At 49.1% G+C, this 13649-nt stretch overlaps 1 protein-coding gene across 3 annotated transcripts; it reads left to right on the top strand.

The window, feature by feature from the left end:
- The first annotated feature begins 5905 nt into the window (after window positions 1-5905).
- LOC119267567 (leucine-rich repeat receptor-like tyrosine-protein kinase PXC3) lies at window positions 5906-12079 on the top strand. 3 transcript variants are annotated; one of them, XM_037548983.1, is made up of 3 exons: window positions 5906-8024; window positions 8118-8550; window positions 11958-12079. In XM_037548983.1, exons 1-2 carry the CDS (start codon window positions 6026-6028, stop codon window positions 8441-8443), a joined length of 2325 nt encoding a protein of 774 aa, XP_037404880.1. In that variant the 5' UTR covers window positions 5906-6025; the 3' UTR covers window positions 8444-8550; window positions 11958-12079. The 3 variants fall into 3 exon arrangements, with proteins under 3 accessions (XP_037404880.1, XP_037404878.1, XP_037404879.1); XM_037548981.1 differs by lacking the exon at window positions 11958-12079 and adding an exon at window positions 9174-10141; XM_037548982.1 differs by lacking the exon at window positions 11958-12079 and adding an exon at window positions 9168-10141.
- The last annotated feature ends 1570 nt before the right edge of the window (window positions 12080-13649 follow it).

Genomic DNA, 13649 nt, shown 5'->3' with positions numbered 1-13649 from the left:
GATTGCCTCTACGGACTAAACCCTCTGGTTTATATAGACACCGGAGGGGACTAGGGTTGTCCAAAGTCGGTTTATAGAGGAAGGAATCTTCATATCCGATCGCCAAGCTTGCCTTCCATGCAAAGGAGAGTCCCATCCAGACACGGGAGGAAGTCTTCTGTCTTGTATCTTCACGGCCCATCAGTTCGGCCCACGTCACATAGGCCGGACGCCCGAGGACCCCTTAATCTAGGACTCCCTCACGGGGTACATAGACCCGCGATTCATCCGCACCCGTTGGCCGAGTACCGAAGCTGATGTCTACAACTTCAGCATAGTCTTGTTGGAGGTCGTGTCCGACAGGCGCCGGGACATGGATATAGAGCAATCGGGTGATAGAGTCATTTCGTTGCTCAGGTGGTCTGGGAGCTATACGAGACGGAAGCCATTGTTGAAGCGGTGGATGAGAAGCTTGTCGCCTACCGATGTCAATCTGAATTGCTTCTCGAAGAACTACAACAACAGTGACACTTTATTGCTGCCTAGCTCCTGGTTAGAACTCGCCAGCGATGACTCACCGACTAACTCCGATCCCACGGCTGCAATCCCTTTGCACACAAGTCCGTCGATATGTTCGTCCTCCTCTAAATCAACAATCTGTAACCTCCGAACAACCTAGTTCTGATCCCAGTTGTTAGAATTAATATGAGGCCACCGTCGATCTACCAGGATCAAGCAATCACACAAGCACGACACCGAGATTTGTTAACAAGGTTCACTGATATGGCTACATCCCCGGGGCCTGACGACGAGCACTCCTCCCCATGACACCACAACAATACCGCACCCCGGTCGCCCGAGCGCCGACACACGCCGCTGACTTGCCCCATGTGTCTATGCTATTATGTTGGCATAGGTTACATCGTGTGTCTACCCTCTCATTATATAAGAGGCCTATGATACAAGTGTCCTACTTGGACGTGACTCCATATCCTTTTTACACACGACTCCAAGTCCAACTGTAACCTACCGTATACAATAATATTCGACAGAACTCTAACATTCCACACACAATATCTTCTTTGTATAGGTCTCTCTCTAGCTTTCTAGCACACATAAGTACCCTTTCCATCCCTCTCCCACAACATATACAATATATATTTCTCTAGGTTTCTCTCACGCGCACAAACACACATATACTCTCTCTACCTAGATATTTTTGATCCACACACAACCATCTCTACACCGCTCTCTCTCTCACACACGATATCTCTCTACCTCTGTCTACTTGGTCGATCTCCATATCCCTTTCTTGCACACCTGCACACATAATCAATCTATCACTCATACACAGACACAGACACAAACACCCAGATGCAAAGGTCGGGGGTCATCCTTCTTTTTCAAAAAAATACACATACACAAAAACCCTCTCACTCTATCACTAAGTGTAGTTCTCACACACAAACCCTCTCGCCCTCCATGTCGAGCTCTCTCTCTCTCCCTGGACAAATGCATCATCTCTCTCGATCGTTCTCCCCCTCACACACGCACGCATAGACACATTATCTATCTAGACCACTCTCAATCTCTCTCTCCCTCTCTAGATATACTTATCACCCTCTCCTCCCAGCGCTCGCTCACTCAATATCTCTCTAGAAAATACCTCTTTTGGCCCGCATATAGGCCCACACTCACTCGACCTCGCTTTGTCTCTATGCCTCGCTCGACCTCGCTCTCTCTCTCTCTCTCTCTCACACACACACAAATGCTACCTCTCTCTATTTAGGTCTCGATCGACACTTTGTACATCTCTCATCCACACACATCATCTCACTATTAGGTCCCCTCTCACGCACCACTATTTAGATATATATCTCCCCCACCACACACAAACGCATTCTCCAACTCTAACCACCACTCACAATACCACTCTAGACCCCCTCTCTCGCATACATGTACACGCTCCCACCCCCTCTGTCTCTAGGTCATGATCTCTCGCTCTCGCTCCCTCTCCCTCTCTCCGCGCTCTTTCTCACCCTGCCCGTCGCTCTCTTGATTGGGGTTTTTTCCATGAGTTGGTTTTGTTCTTGTGGTTGATGTTGATTGGGAAAAAATAGTAATAAACACTTTTTGGACAAGTCAAGCTCATGAAAATGCAATACATCTGAATGTTGCCATGGAAGTGCACAAATGCTAGCAATTAGAAGTAAACTAGTTAATTGCCCGTGCGTTGCAAGAAGGGCATACTTATTCTAGTGTTCAACATTAATCGTGTCCGACATATACCTTACACCCACCATATTCTAATGGAGGAAGTGACTTGATTTGATTGAGTTAATGCAAAAGATTTGATTTCATTGCCAGTGTCCGACATACAACTAGAATGGCTTAATTTGATTTAATTTGATTGAGTTAATGCAATTACCTTACACCCACCAATGAGGCCGCTGCAAAAGGTTTCATTTGATTGAGTTTCATGACGTGAGCCAGGGAGGGGGGCTTCACCAACGGGTGTACGACCACAAACTCTCCTTTAATAGTGATATATAGAGGAGTAACTTTGTGCATTTTAGCAGGTCAATGGGTTTAGGATGAGAATTTGTCACTTATGATTTTTTGGATGAAAACACATTTTACATATTTTCCTTTCTTTTATTAGGTTGCAAGCTATCGTATGTTTTTTGTGAGAACTCAAGGTCATGAAAATACAATACACCTGAGTGTTGCCATGGAAGTGTACAAATCCCGGCAAGGACTAACTTGTTAATTGCCTGTGTATAATGGGGCATACATATTATACTAGTTTAACAACAATCATGTCCGACGTATACTCTCTTCATTCATTTAACCAATAACGTGGGTGACTGCGGCGGGAGCAAAAATTATACTCCCTTCGTTCGGAATTACTTGTCACAGAAATGAACGTATCTAGACGTATTTTAGTTTTAGATACATCCATTTCCAAGACAAGTAATTCCGAACGGAGCGAGTACCATTGAATTTTTATTCAAAAGAAGTTTTCTATGGTTTAATGGTATAATTTTTGTTCATGCCGCAGTTTTTCACGTTGGTTAAATTTATGGTCAAACTTAAATATTGAAAAGCGCGGATGCACTACATTATGGAATGGAGGGAGTACTTTACAGCCACCATATTCTAGTGAAGGGACTGATTTGACTTGATTGCGTTAACGCAAAAGATTTGATTTGATTGCCCGTGTTCGACATATAGTTAGAATGGTTTTATTGAGCTAATGCAATTAACTTACACGCATCAATGGATGCGCTGCAACATATTTGGTACGATTTCATTTGATTGCCTAGTGAAAATAGAGAAAAATTCGGATGCTACTAGGGCACGGATGATCCCATGCCATGAAAGCACATAGGCCGTCGGATCTTAGATCTAACGATTATCACGAAAGCCCCTGGATCTACGCGCAATTACATAACCCTGAAAGAAGTTTTTTTTTAAGTTGTCGAAACTTCCATCATGACAGTTGGATCAGATCCAACGGCCCGGGTGCTGGAGCATCGGATCGGAGCTCCTGGAGCACCTCATATTCTCCCGAGAAAATAAGGTGACCACCAGGCAGGCATGATTTATGTACAGTAAAAACAGACAAGAAATGTATTTTAAAGTGGTTTTGAAATGTATATTTTCAAACTAGGCAAGACAGGATACAAGGGAGAGCTCTCCCACCAATGGCAAGGACAAGCGCCCCTTGATGTCAGTAACCGTACGCCTTAATTAATCAGCTACTGCTATGGGATGAAACAAAGTAGGGAAAGGAACAGAGCACAAAGATTCTCCGGCTCAGCGCCCGACAAATTCACCATGTCCAACGCCAGAGATGCACGAGCAGGGTGTAAAAGTAAAAGTAAAGTAAAAGTAAAAGAAGAGAATATCATTATGTTAGAGGGACGCTGCCGATTAGCCGAGACTGCTCACGGTGTGGAGTAACATAAAGTAGTAACTTGCCGATGTTACTAATCTATATTACTACCTTCATACTGGGTAATAACATGTGAGTGATGTCATGAAAGAGTTTATTTATTAGGCTATAGACTCATGATGCTTTAAAATGTGTGATGTTACAGTAACTATCTAAGTTACTCCCTCCGTTATTAACTTCTACTCCCTCCGTTCCTAAATATTTGTTTTTCTAGACATTTCAAATGACTACTACATACGGATATATATAGACATATTTTAAAGTGTAGATTCACTTATTTTGCTCCGTATGTAGTCACTTGTTAAAATGCCTAGAAAGATAAGTATTCAGGAACGGAGGGAGTACAATATTAAAACTATATAGTATGAAAATACGTTTTATGGTGTATCTGATAATACTGATTTCATATTGTGAATATTTATATTTTTTAATATAAAGTTAGTCAAACTCTACAAAGCTTGACCAAATCTTATATGCGGACCAAAAAGAAACGGAGGGAGTACTACATAAACCCATCTCTTCTTATTAATTACCTGCCACATAAGCAAACTTGTATTGAAATGTGTGATGTTACTAGTTAAGTTACTCTTATTATGGTTAGTCTCAGACTAGTCACAATCAGGAGTAACTTAGACTAGTAACATCACATTTTACTAGACTATATTACTACCTCTACAGTGGGTAGTAACATATGTGTGTTGTCATGTTATGGTTCATTTATTAGCCTATAGACTCATTTATTAGCCTATAGACTCATATTGTCTTAATATGTGTGATGTTACAGTAACTAGTTAAGTTACTACCATCATCTCTCATCATTAAATATGTGCCACATAAACAAAATTATCTTGAAAAATAAGATGTTACTAGTGATGTTAGGCTAGTCATGGTGGGGAGTAACATATACTAGTGTCATGCATATGACATTAGTCTATGTTACTATCTTCATAGTGGGAAGTAACATAGAAGTAGTGTCATAGTTGGATGTATTTATTAGCTTGTAGACCCATCTTGCCTTGGAAAGTGTTATGTGATGATAACATGTTATGTTACTCTAAACACCTCTCTCCTTATTAACTACATGCCACATAGACAAATTTATCTTGAGGTGCGTTATGTTACTAGTTAAGTTACTCTCACTATAACCAGCCTTAGACTAGCCACAATGGAGAGTAACATACACTAGTATACGTGTACGTTACTAGTGTATGTTACTCTCCATTGTGGCTAGTTTAATGGGTAGTAACATAAGTGTGGTAACATGCATAGCTTCATTTACTAGGTTATAGACTCATGTTGCATTGGAATATGTGATGTTACAGTAACTAGCTAAGTTACTACTACTACCTCTCTCCTTATTAACTCATTGCCACATAAGCAAATTTGCTGAGTTGGACTCAATGTTACTGCTGAAATTACTCCCACTGTAGCTAGTCTTAGTCCCATTATGCCCAGCCTCAATGATGCGATGCTCCTATACTACTTGTGGCGCAAAGCGCCTCGGAATAATCAGGAAAAACAACTTTCCCCTTTCCCCTCCCTCGACACTCCCACTGATGGGCTGTGACGAGAGTGCGTGAGTGCGAGCGAGGCAGCGAGCGGCCCCCCTCCCTCCCTCCCGTGCTCTCTGCCTACCACCCCTGAAAAGCAAGCACTCACGGGCGGGGCCTGGCCGCCGCCGCCACCACCACCCCACCTCGGCGGCCCGGGCCGAGCGCCACCCCGCCCCAAATGCATCCCGCCTTCCGCCGCTGCCTTCTCCTCTCCCTCGGCCTCATCTCGGCCTCCCTCCTCGCGCCTCGGGCGGGCGCTGGAGATGCCGCGGCAATGCAGGCGCTGCGCCGGGGGCTGGCGCCGCCGGACTGGGCCGCCGCGCCGGCGGACCACTGCGCCTGGCGCGGCGTCACGTGCGGCGGCGCCCGCGAGGTCACCGCGGTCGAGCTGCCCCGCCGGGGCCTCCGCGGCGACTTCTCGGCCGCCGCCGGGCTCCGCGCGCTGGCGCGGCTCGATCTCTCCTTCAACGCGCTCTCCGGGGCCGTCCCCGCGGCGCTCGGCGCGCTCGCCCGCCTCGAGCTCCTCGACCTCTCCATGAACAGGCTCTCCGGCCCCATCCCGCCCGCCCTCGGCCTCGCCGCCGGCCTCAAGTTCCTGAACCTCTCCAACAACGCCCTCTCCGGCTCCATCCCCGACGAGCTCAGGGGCCTCAAGGAGCTCCAGGAAGTGCAGATTTCGGCCAACAACCTCACCGGCGCCATCCCCGGCTGGCTCGCCGGCCTCCCCGGCCTCCGCGTGCTCTCCGCTTACGAGAACGCGCTCTCGGGGCCGATCCCGCCGGGGCTCGGGCTCTCGTCCAATCTCCAGGTGCTCAACCTCCACTCCAACGGCCTCGAGGGGAGCATACCGAGCAGCCTCTTCGACCTTGGCAATCTGCAGGTTCTGATCCTCACCGTGAATAGGCTCAACGGCACCATCCCGGATTCAATCGGCCGGTGCCTCGGCCTATCCAACGTGCGCATCGGCAACAATCGCCTCGCGGGCGCCATCCCGGCATCCATTGGCGACGCCACCAGCCTGACCTACTTTGAGGCCGACAGCAACCAGCTGTCCGGCAGCATCCCCGCTCAGTTTGCACGCTGCGCCAACCTGACGCTGCTGAATTTGGCCTACAACCGCCTTGTCGGCGAGGTGCCGGACATGCTTGGGGAGCTGAGAAACCTGCAAGAGCTCATCATCTCCGGCAATGGCCTCGGTGGCGAGTACCCGAGGTCCATTCTGCGGTGCCGGAACTTGAGCAAGCTGGACTTGAGCTACAACGCTTTCCGCGGCGGCTTGCCAGACACCATCTGCAACGGATCCAGGCTGCAGTTTCTTGTGCTCGATCATAACGAGTTCTCGGGCAGCATCCCGCACGGTATCGGTGGCTGCAGCCGGCTTCTCGAGCTGCAGCTTGCCAACAACAACCTGAGTGGTGAGATACCAGCCGAAATGGGCAAGATCAAGAGCTTACAGATTGCGCTGAACCTCAGCTTCAATCACCTTTCAGGGCCGCTGCCCCGTGAGCTTGGGCGGCTCGATAAGCTCGTGGCGCTGGATTTATCTAGCAATGAGATATCTGGTGAGATCCCTGCTGACATGAGAGGGATGCTGAGCTTGATAGTAGTCAACCTGTCAAACAACCGGCTCCGTGGTGCCATACCGGTGTTCGGGCCGTTTCAGAAGAGTGCAGGGTCCAGTTTCTCCGGCAATGCCAAGCTGTGCGGCGACCCGCTGGATGTGGACTGTGGACCGATTTATGGCTCCAATTATGGATCGGACCACAGGAAGATATCTTACAGGGTGGCCCTGGCAGTTGCTGGGTCCTGCGTGCTCATCTTCTCAGTGGTATCATTGGTGGTCACGTTGTTCATGTGGCGTGAGAGGCAGGAGAAGGAGGCCGACGCAAAGAAGGCCGAGGCAGGGGAGGCGGTCGTCGTCGAAGCGAGGCATGTCATGGCTTCAAGTGTGTTCATTGAGAGCTTGCAGCAGGCCATTGATTTCCAGACCTGTGTCCAGGCGACGTTCAAGGACGCCAGTGCACTGAGGAGCGGCACGTTCAGCACGACCTACAAGGCTGTCATGCCATCAGGCATGGTGGTGTGTGTGAAGAAGCTGAAGTCGGTCGACCGCGCGGTCGTCCACCACCAGGCCAAGATGATCCGGGAGCTCGAGCGACTCGCGCACATAAACCATCCCAACCTTGTGCGTCCCATTGGGTATGTCATCTACGAGGATGTTGCGTTGCTGCTGCAGTATGACATGCCGAATGGAACATTGCTTCAGCTGCTGCACGGTTCAAACAACTGTGATGGTGACCAAGAGAAGCCTGACTGGCCAAAGCTGTTGTCAATCGCGATTGGCGTCGCCGAAGGGCTGGCCTTCCTCCACCAGATTGCCACCATCCACCTCGATATTTCTTCGGGTAATGTCTTCCTTGACTCGCACTACAACGCGCTTCTTGGCGAAGTTGAGATCTCCAAGCTGCTGGACCCTTCAAAGGGCACTGCCAGCATCAGCGCGGTAGCTGGCACATTTGGTTATATACCTCCAGGTCTGAACTTTTCTCCCAAAGGAATCTGCTGGATACACAAGAACTAACTTACTATCCATAAACATAACACAAATTGCACTTGATTTCTTGCAGAGTATGCCTACTCAATGCAGGTTACTGTACCAGGAAATGTGTACAGCTTCGGGGTACTGCTGTTGGAGATCCTGACGTCCAAGATGCCGGTGGACGAGGAGTTTGGCGAGGGTGTGGACCTTGTCAAGTGGGTGCACTCTGCGCCGGAGAGGGGGGAGACGCCGGAGCAGATCATGGACCCGAGGCTGAGCACCGTGTCGTTTGCGTGGCGGAGGCAGATGCTCGCCGTGCTCAAGGTCGCGATGCTATGCACGGAGCGCGCCCCGGCGAAGCGGCCCAAGATGAAGAAGGCTGTAGAGATGCTGCAGGAGGCCAAGAACAGCTGACCGCTCACTGCATCCTCTTGCTGAATGCTAAGATTGCTCCTACGGAGACGAAATGACAAGCATAAAGAACATTGCACGCCGCGAATCTGCAGTAATTATTCGGCCGGGTATGAATCCAATGGCTATTTTCCTCTTTGTATATAGTCTTGATTTTTTTTCTCAAGCTGCCGGTAGCATACATTGCCAGTATCAAAGAACCCTAAACCCCATTGTTCGGCATTACTACTTGCTGATGGCAACGTGAGAATGTTTGGTCCATTTCCGGTTGGATGCTCTGCTAGAAAAATTGTCTAATTTTCTAAGCTTAGTCAAGCAACATATGCAACTAAACTAAAAATAACCAGGCAAGAGCAAGTCTAGCATAGTATATATCGGCGGCCTCCATAATGCTTGCATAATGTTTTTTTGAGTTTTTTTCTGGGACAGTAATGTTTTGGAGTTTGTCATTGGCTTGACATGATCTGTTTCTGCCCCATCTCATCAACAACAATTGAAGCTTCGGGCCTCCTTTGGTTTAGAGGAATGTTGTAGGAATTTCATAGGATAGAATTTTTATAGGAAAAATTCCTTTGGAAAATGTTTAAATTAAGCCGGATGAAAACTCTCTCCCGTAAGCCGCTCTCCCTGCGCATCACGTGTCGCTGTGGCCCCGCCCACCTTATCTTCTCCCACGAAGCATATCCTCCACCTGATTCTTTTCCCTTTTCTTCTCTCGTTCGTCAAGCTGCAGAGGAAAAGCAAGCAGCAGCACAGAAGCGGAGGAGGTAACGCCGTTGGCCGTTGCCTGATTCATCCTCGCGCCGCCGGGGCTGCAATAGAGCTCCGCCGTGGCTGCATTGAAACGCCACCGGAGCTGCATCGCATCATCCTCGCGCTACATGGCAGCTTCAGTCGTCGTCGTCGTCATGCTTTTTGTCGCAGCTTTCGCCATGGCCGCCGCGTGCTGCGTCGCTGCATCAGCCGTCATCGCCGGCGCTGCAATGAGTGCTCCCGGGGCTGCAATGGAGGGACGTCGGCGCTCCGCCGCGACTGCAATGGAGCACCGTCGGGGTGTTGGAGCTTTGTCCCAGTTGCAATGGAGCTTCGCCGCGGCTGCAATGGAGCACTGTCGGGGACGTTGGAGCTTCGCCGCGGTTGCAATGGAGCTTCGCCGCGGCTGCAATGGAGTACCATCGGGGACGTCGGAGCTTCGCCGCGGCTGCAATGAAGCGTCACTGGGATGCAATGGAGCAACCGGCGTCGACGGTGCTTCCATGGAGTTGCAGTGGAGCTTCGCCGAGGTTTCGTCGGTGCTGCGTTGAAGCTTTATTTGCAGTCCTTAGTGCTACCATGGTGCAGGCCCCCGGTGAGTCTCGGCGCTGCGATATAGCGCGTCGCCGGCAGCTCTTTTTGGAGCGATGATGCAGCATCTCCAGCTGCTCCAGGGCTGCGAGGTCGCCGGCGTAGGTGCCATCCGTTGGTTTTTGTTGCACCATGGCTGTGTTCAGAGGAGGCATGGTGTGGATTGACGATGGGCTGATGCACCTTCACTGCAGAGCGGGACGCGGTGTGGATCGAAGGACTGCTGGGATCGAACATCACTAGGGCCAATCGGACGGTTGACTAGGCGGATGAAATTATTCGGTTGATTCGTAGCAACCGTCAATTCGTTTAGAGCTTTTTGGTTTGTAGGAATGAAATCCTATTTTTATGGAAGAATTCTTTCTGTCCTTCACATTTCATAGGAAAATACATTAGCCTAGACTCAATGAAAAAAATCTTATGATGTGAATCAAAGGGCATCTCCTTTCCTATTCTTATTCATAAGATTTGAGATACATGTCATCTCATTTCCTATGACTTTTCTATTTCTATAATTTTCCTACCCTATAAACTAAAGGAGGGCTCAAACTTGATTCCAACATTAATTTCTAGTACGAGTTCAATTATAATATGCAGTACGGTTTCAACGACATAATAAATACTAATCTCTATATTAATTTGAAGTTTTGAAAATGTCCGAGCAGAATATCAAATAGACTTTGCACCAAAGACTAACATCTAAAGTCGAAGACCCCAGCCAAGCCACATTGCCGGGTCTAGGGTACAGACCGGTCCGGCGCACTCTCAGAGGCATCCGCCGCCGTCTTTCATCGATCCATGTATTGACGCATCGCCCTTGTCAGACCTGTCGTCGACGCCATCATGATGCCAGACAGCGCCGTCCTCCTGCGCGAGTCCGTCCACCCGCATCGGATCCGAGACTCCATTGTGCTACGCCGCTGAGATCCATTGTCGTCGATGTGGAGGATGAAACACCGCTACACCTCTAGGAGCACTTGCTCCATAACGATGAGGATGCCCACAGGAGGGGAAACATTTGATGCCGTCATCGTCCGATCCGGGAAGATCCAGATCTAGGGTTTCCCCCGGAGCATCTCGAACGTGGTGCCGCAACCTGCAACAGCGATGCCTCGAGAAGGAAACGATGTCACAGACGCCGACATCGTCTGCCATGATCGTAGTCGGCGTGATTTTCACAGGAAGTTGCATCACCCCACTCTTGTAGCTGACTGGATCCGATCGTAGCCTCGTCGTGAAGATGAAGGCCGCCACCGAAACGCCGGCAGAGAGCCTCCAGCCGCCTCTCACCGGTCCCTCCACGCGCCGCCGGTTGGACAAAACCATGTCGAGGCGGACCTGGACAGGACTCCAGATCCGTGTCTTCTGCTGCCACCCATCTCGAGGCACATACTCCACCAGGGTGAAGAGCACCATGCCGACCATGGATCAGGCCACCGCCGCACAGGCAAGGGGCGCCGCCCTACCTGCTGCTCACGAATCCAACACCAGGGACGCCCCTGCCGACTCCGGGAGATCAAGCAGCACACCACCCGCCCTAGCGCTTTGGGGTCAGGCCCGCTGCCACCGCGGACTTGGCCGGCGGTATCGGCGGCAGGAGAGGAGACGAGAGGGGGCTGGTGGCGCTAGGGTTTGGGTCCCCTGGCTGTCGCCCAAGGAGGCGTCGCGAGGGGGGTGAGGGGGTGAGGCGACGCGAGGGATCATAAATTCAAGGCGAACGAAGAGAGTAGATGGCAGAGTCGATGGAACGAAGGGAACGACCAAAGGTCAGACCGCTAGTGGCACTACTGGCAGGACTGGACACGGGAGGAAGAAAACGGGCTCAAACTTCCCTCCCGTGCGACCGGCTGGATTGATTTGGAGCGTGCTGCATACCAGCGTCTCACAACCTTCAAATTTAGGGTCTCGCAGACTCATTTTGGAGCAGCCTAAAAAAATTATATGCATTTAAGAGGCCAACATGGCGGCTTTGCTAGACCTTACGAGGCCTGATCGCCAAACCGGGGGTTATTATGGTGACTTAAGATGACTCTGCTAGAGCTGCTGTGCCAATTCATGGAAGAGTGGCATATGCATCTTTCCATTTTTTTTCTTCTTTCAGATGTTTTTCTTCTTTTTTTTTTCTATAATGCATTGCTGACCCTATTTAGTACTGTACGATATAACATGTTAGGAAAGCAACCGCATCTGCCTGTCGAAGTTGCTGTGTGGAAGTTGCTATGTGCAATGATTAATGTCTTGGCATTCGCCCACATGGTAAGCAGATAGATGCTTTTCTTGAGGTTCTCATCCCATTGCTTGCAACAAAGTGATTGGGGCTTTCTGCGGCAGTGATGATGACCGGGGACATTCCCTTGTTTTGGATCAAAGTGGTGGCCACGACCTAGCCTGTAGATGAATCGACTCTTGTAAAAAATTTGACGGAAATCCTTGTAAAAATTCTATGAAAATCCTGCGCTTGGTAGGAGCATAAAATGTTTTAGTTTTTTTTATAGGGGAATAAAAAGTTTTAGTTGGCGGTATCACTTGGTTCGTTGTTTTTGGAAGAAAAAAAAAGAGCATGGCGCGGCCGTACATTGCACACTTGAGGTTGCCCCGTGCATCACGCACTTGGTAGGACTTGTAAATTTGTAAATTTTCTTTTCAACGATTTTTTTTCTTTTTTTTTGCGAGAACACTTGTATTACTCAAATATCAATGTCTTTACAAACATCTAGGGATATACCCACGACCTCATCTGGCCCAGATCCCAGCCAGGTCATAGTTCGCTCCTCAATTCTAGCAAACCTAGCCAAACTATCACTAGCTTTATTCTGGACTCTCGTAATACGAGTAATACAAGTTTGTCTAAGACGCATCAGCAGTCTTATTTCATTTACCAAAGCAGCATAAATTGAACGATCAACTTTGCCAGAGGATACCATAGACACTGCCAAGCTAGAATCCGATTCGATAACAATAGGCAAATCAGAGCGTTGTATAGCCAGCGATAAACCTTCCATGATTGCACCTAATTCCGCTTCAACCACATCTCTAAAAAAAATAGCGATCTGCATGCCGAAAAAATAATCCCTCCACTGGAGTTTCGGAGAATCATACCAGTACCCGCATGATCACTGTCAACAAAGGACCCGTCCGTGTTTAGTTTAACCTAGCCCTCGTCGGGGGGTTGCCACTTACACACTCGGCCTACACTCTGAATCTCCCTCACTTCTCTAGTGTGATCAAAAGACAAGTATCCCTTGCCTTTAGCTACATCCATACCATGGTTCATTTTGATCCCCACTAAATCATCCAAATATCTTCTCAGGAAATTCACGGAGACATCCATGTCCGGAGCCGGCTTATGATGTATGATTTCATTCCTTACGTACCAGCTTCTCCAGAAAATAAGCAGAACCTTGCACCGATCGAGCTCACTTAATGAATCCAGCGCATAGAGTAACCATTCCTTCCCATTGGGCACAAAGTATTCGATCCCCGGCAACCTCCATACCTTCGCCATCTCCTTATATAGATCTCTACCCCGCTGACATCTCAGAAAAGGGTGGAAATTGTCCTCCGTCTCTGAGCCACAAATCGGACAACCGCTTACAAGCTCAAGCCCTCTTTTGTTCTTGTTCTTCCACGTAGGAAGAGCGTCCGTCGCCAGACGCCATGCAAAGTTACGGATCGTTGGTGTAACTGCACTGTTCCAAATAAGCTTCCAACAACTCCTTCCTCCCGAAGCCGAGCTACTAGAGGTGGTTGTGCTCGCTCCGTATAACTCCTGAAACGCAAACTGATAAGCCGACTTTACAGAAAAAACCCCATGTCTTCCAGGGGCCCATGCAATCACATCCTCATCCAACCTTGGTGAAGCACG

The sequence above is a fragment of the Triticum dicoccoides genome, chromosome 3A (genome assembly GCF_002162155.2).
Source record: "Triticum dicoccoides isolate Atlit2015 ecotype Zavitan chromosome 3A, WEW_v2.0, whole genome shotgun sequence".
Taxonomy (NCBI): Eukaryota; Viridiplantae; Streptophyta; class Magnoliopsida; order Poales; family Poaceae; genus Triticum; species Triticum dicoccoides.
This window is presented reverse-complemented; position numbering and strand designations above follow the sequence as displayed.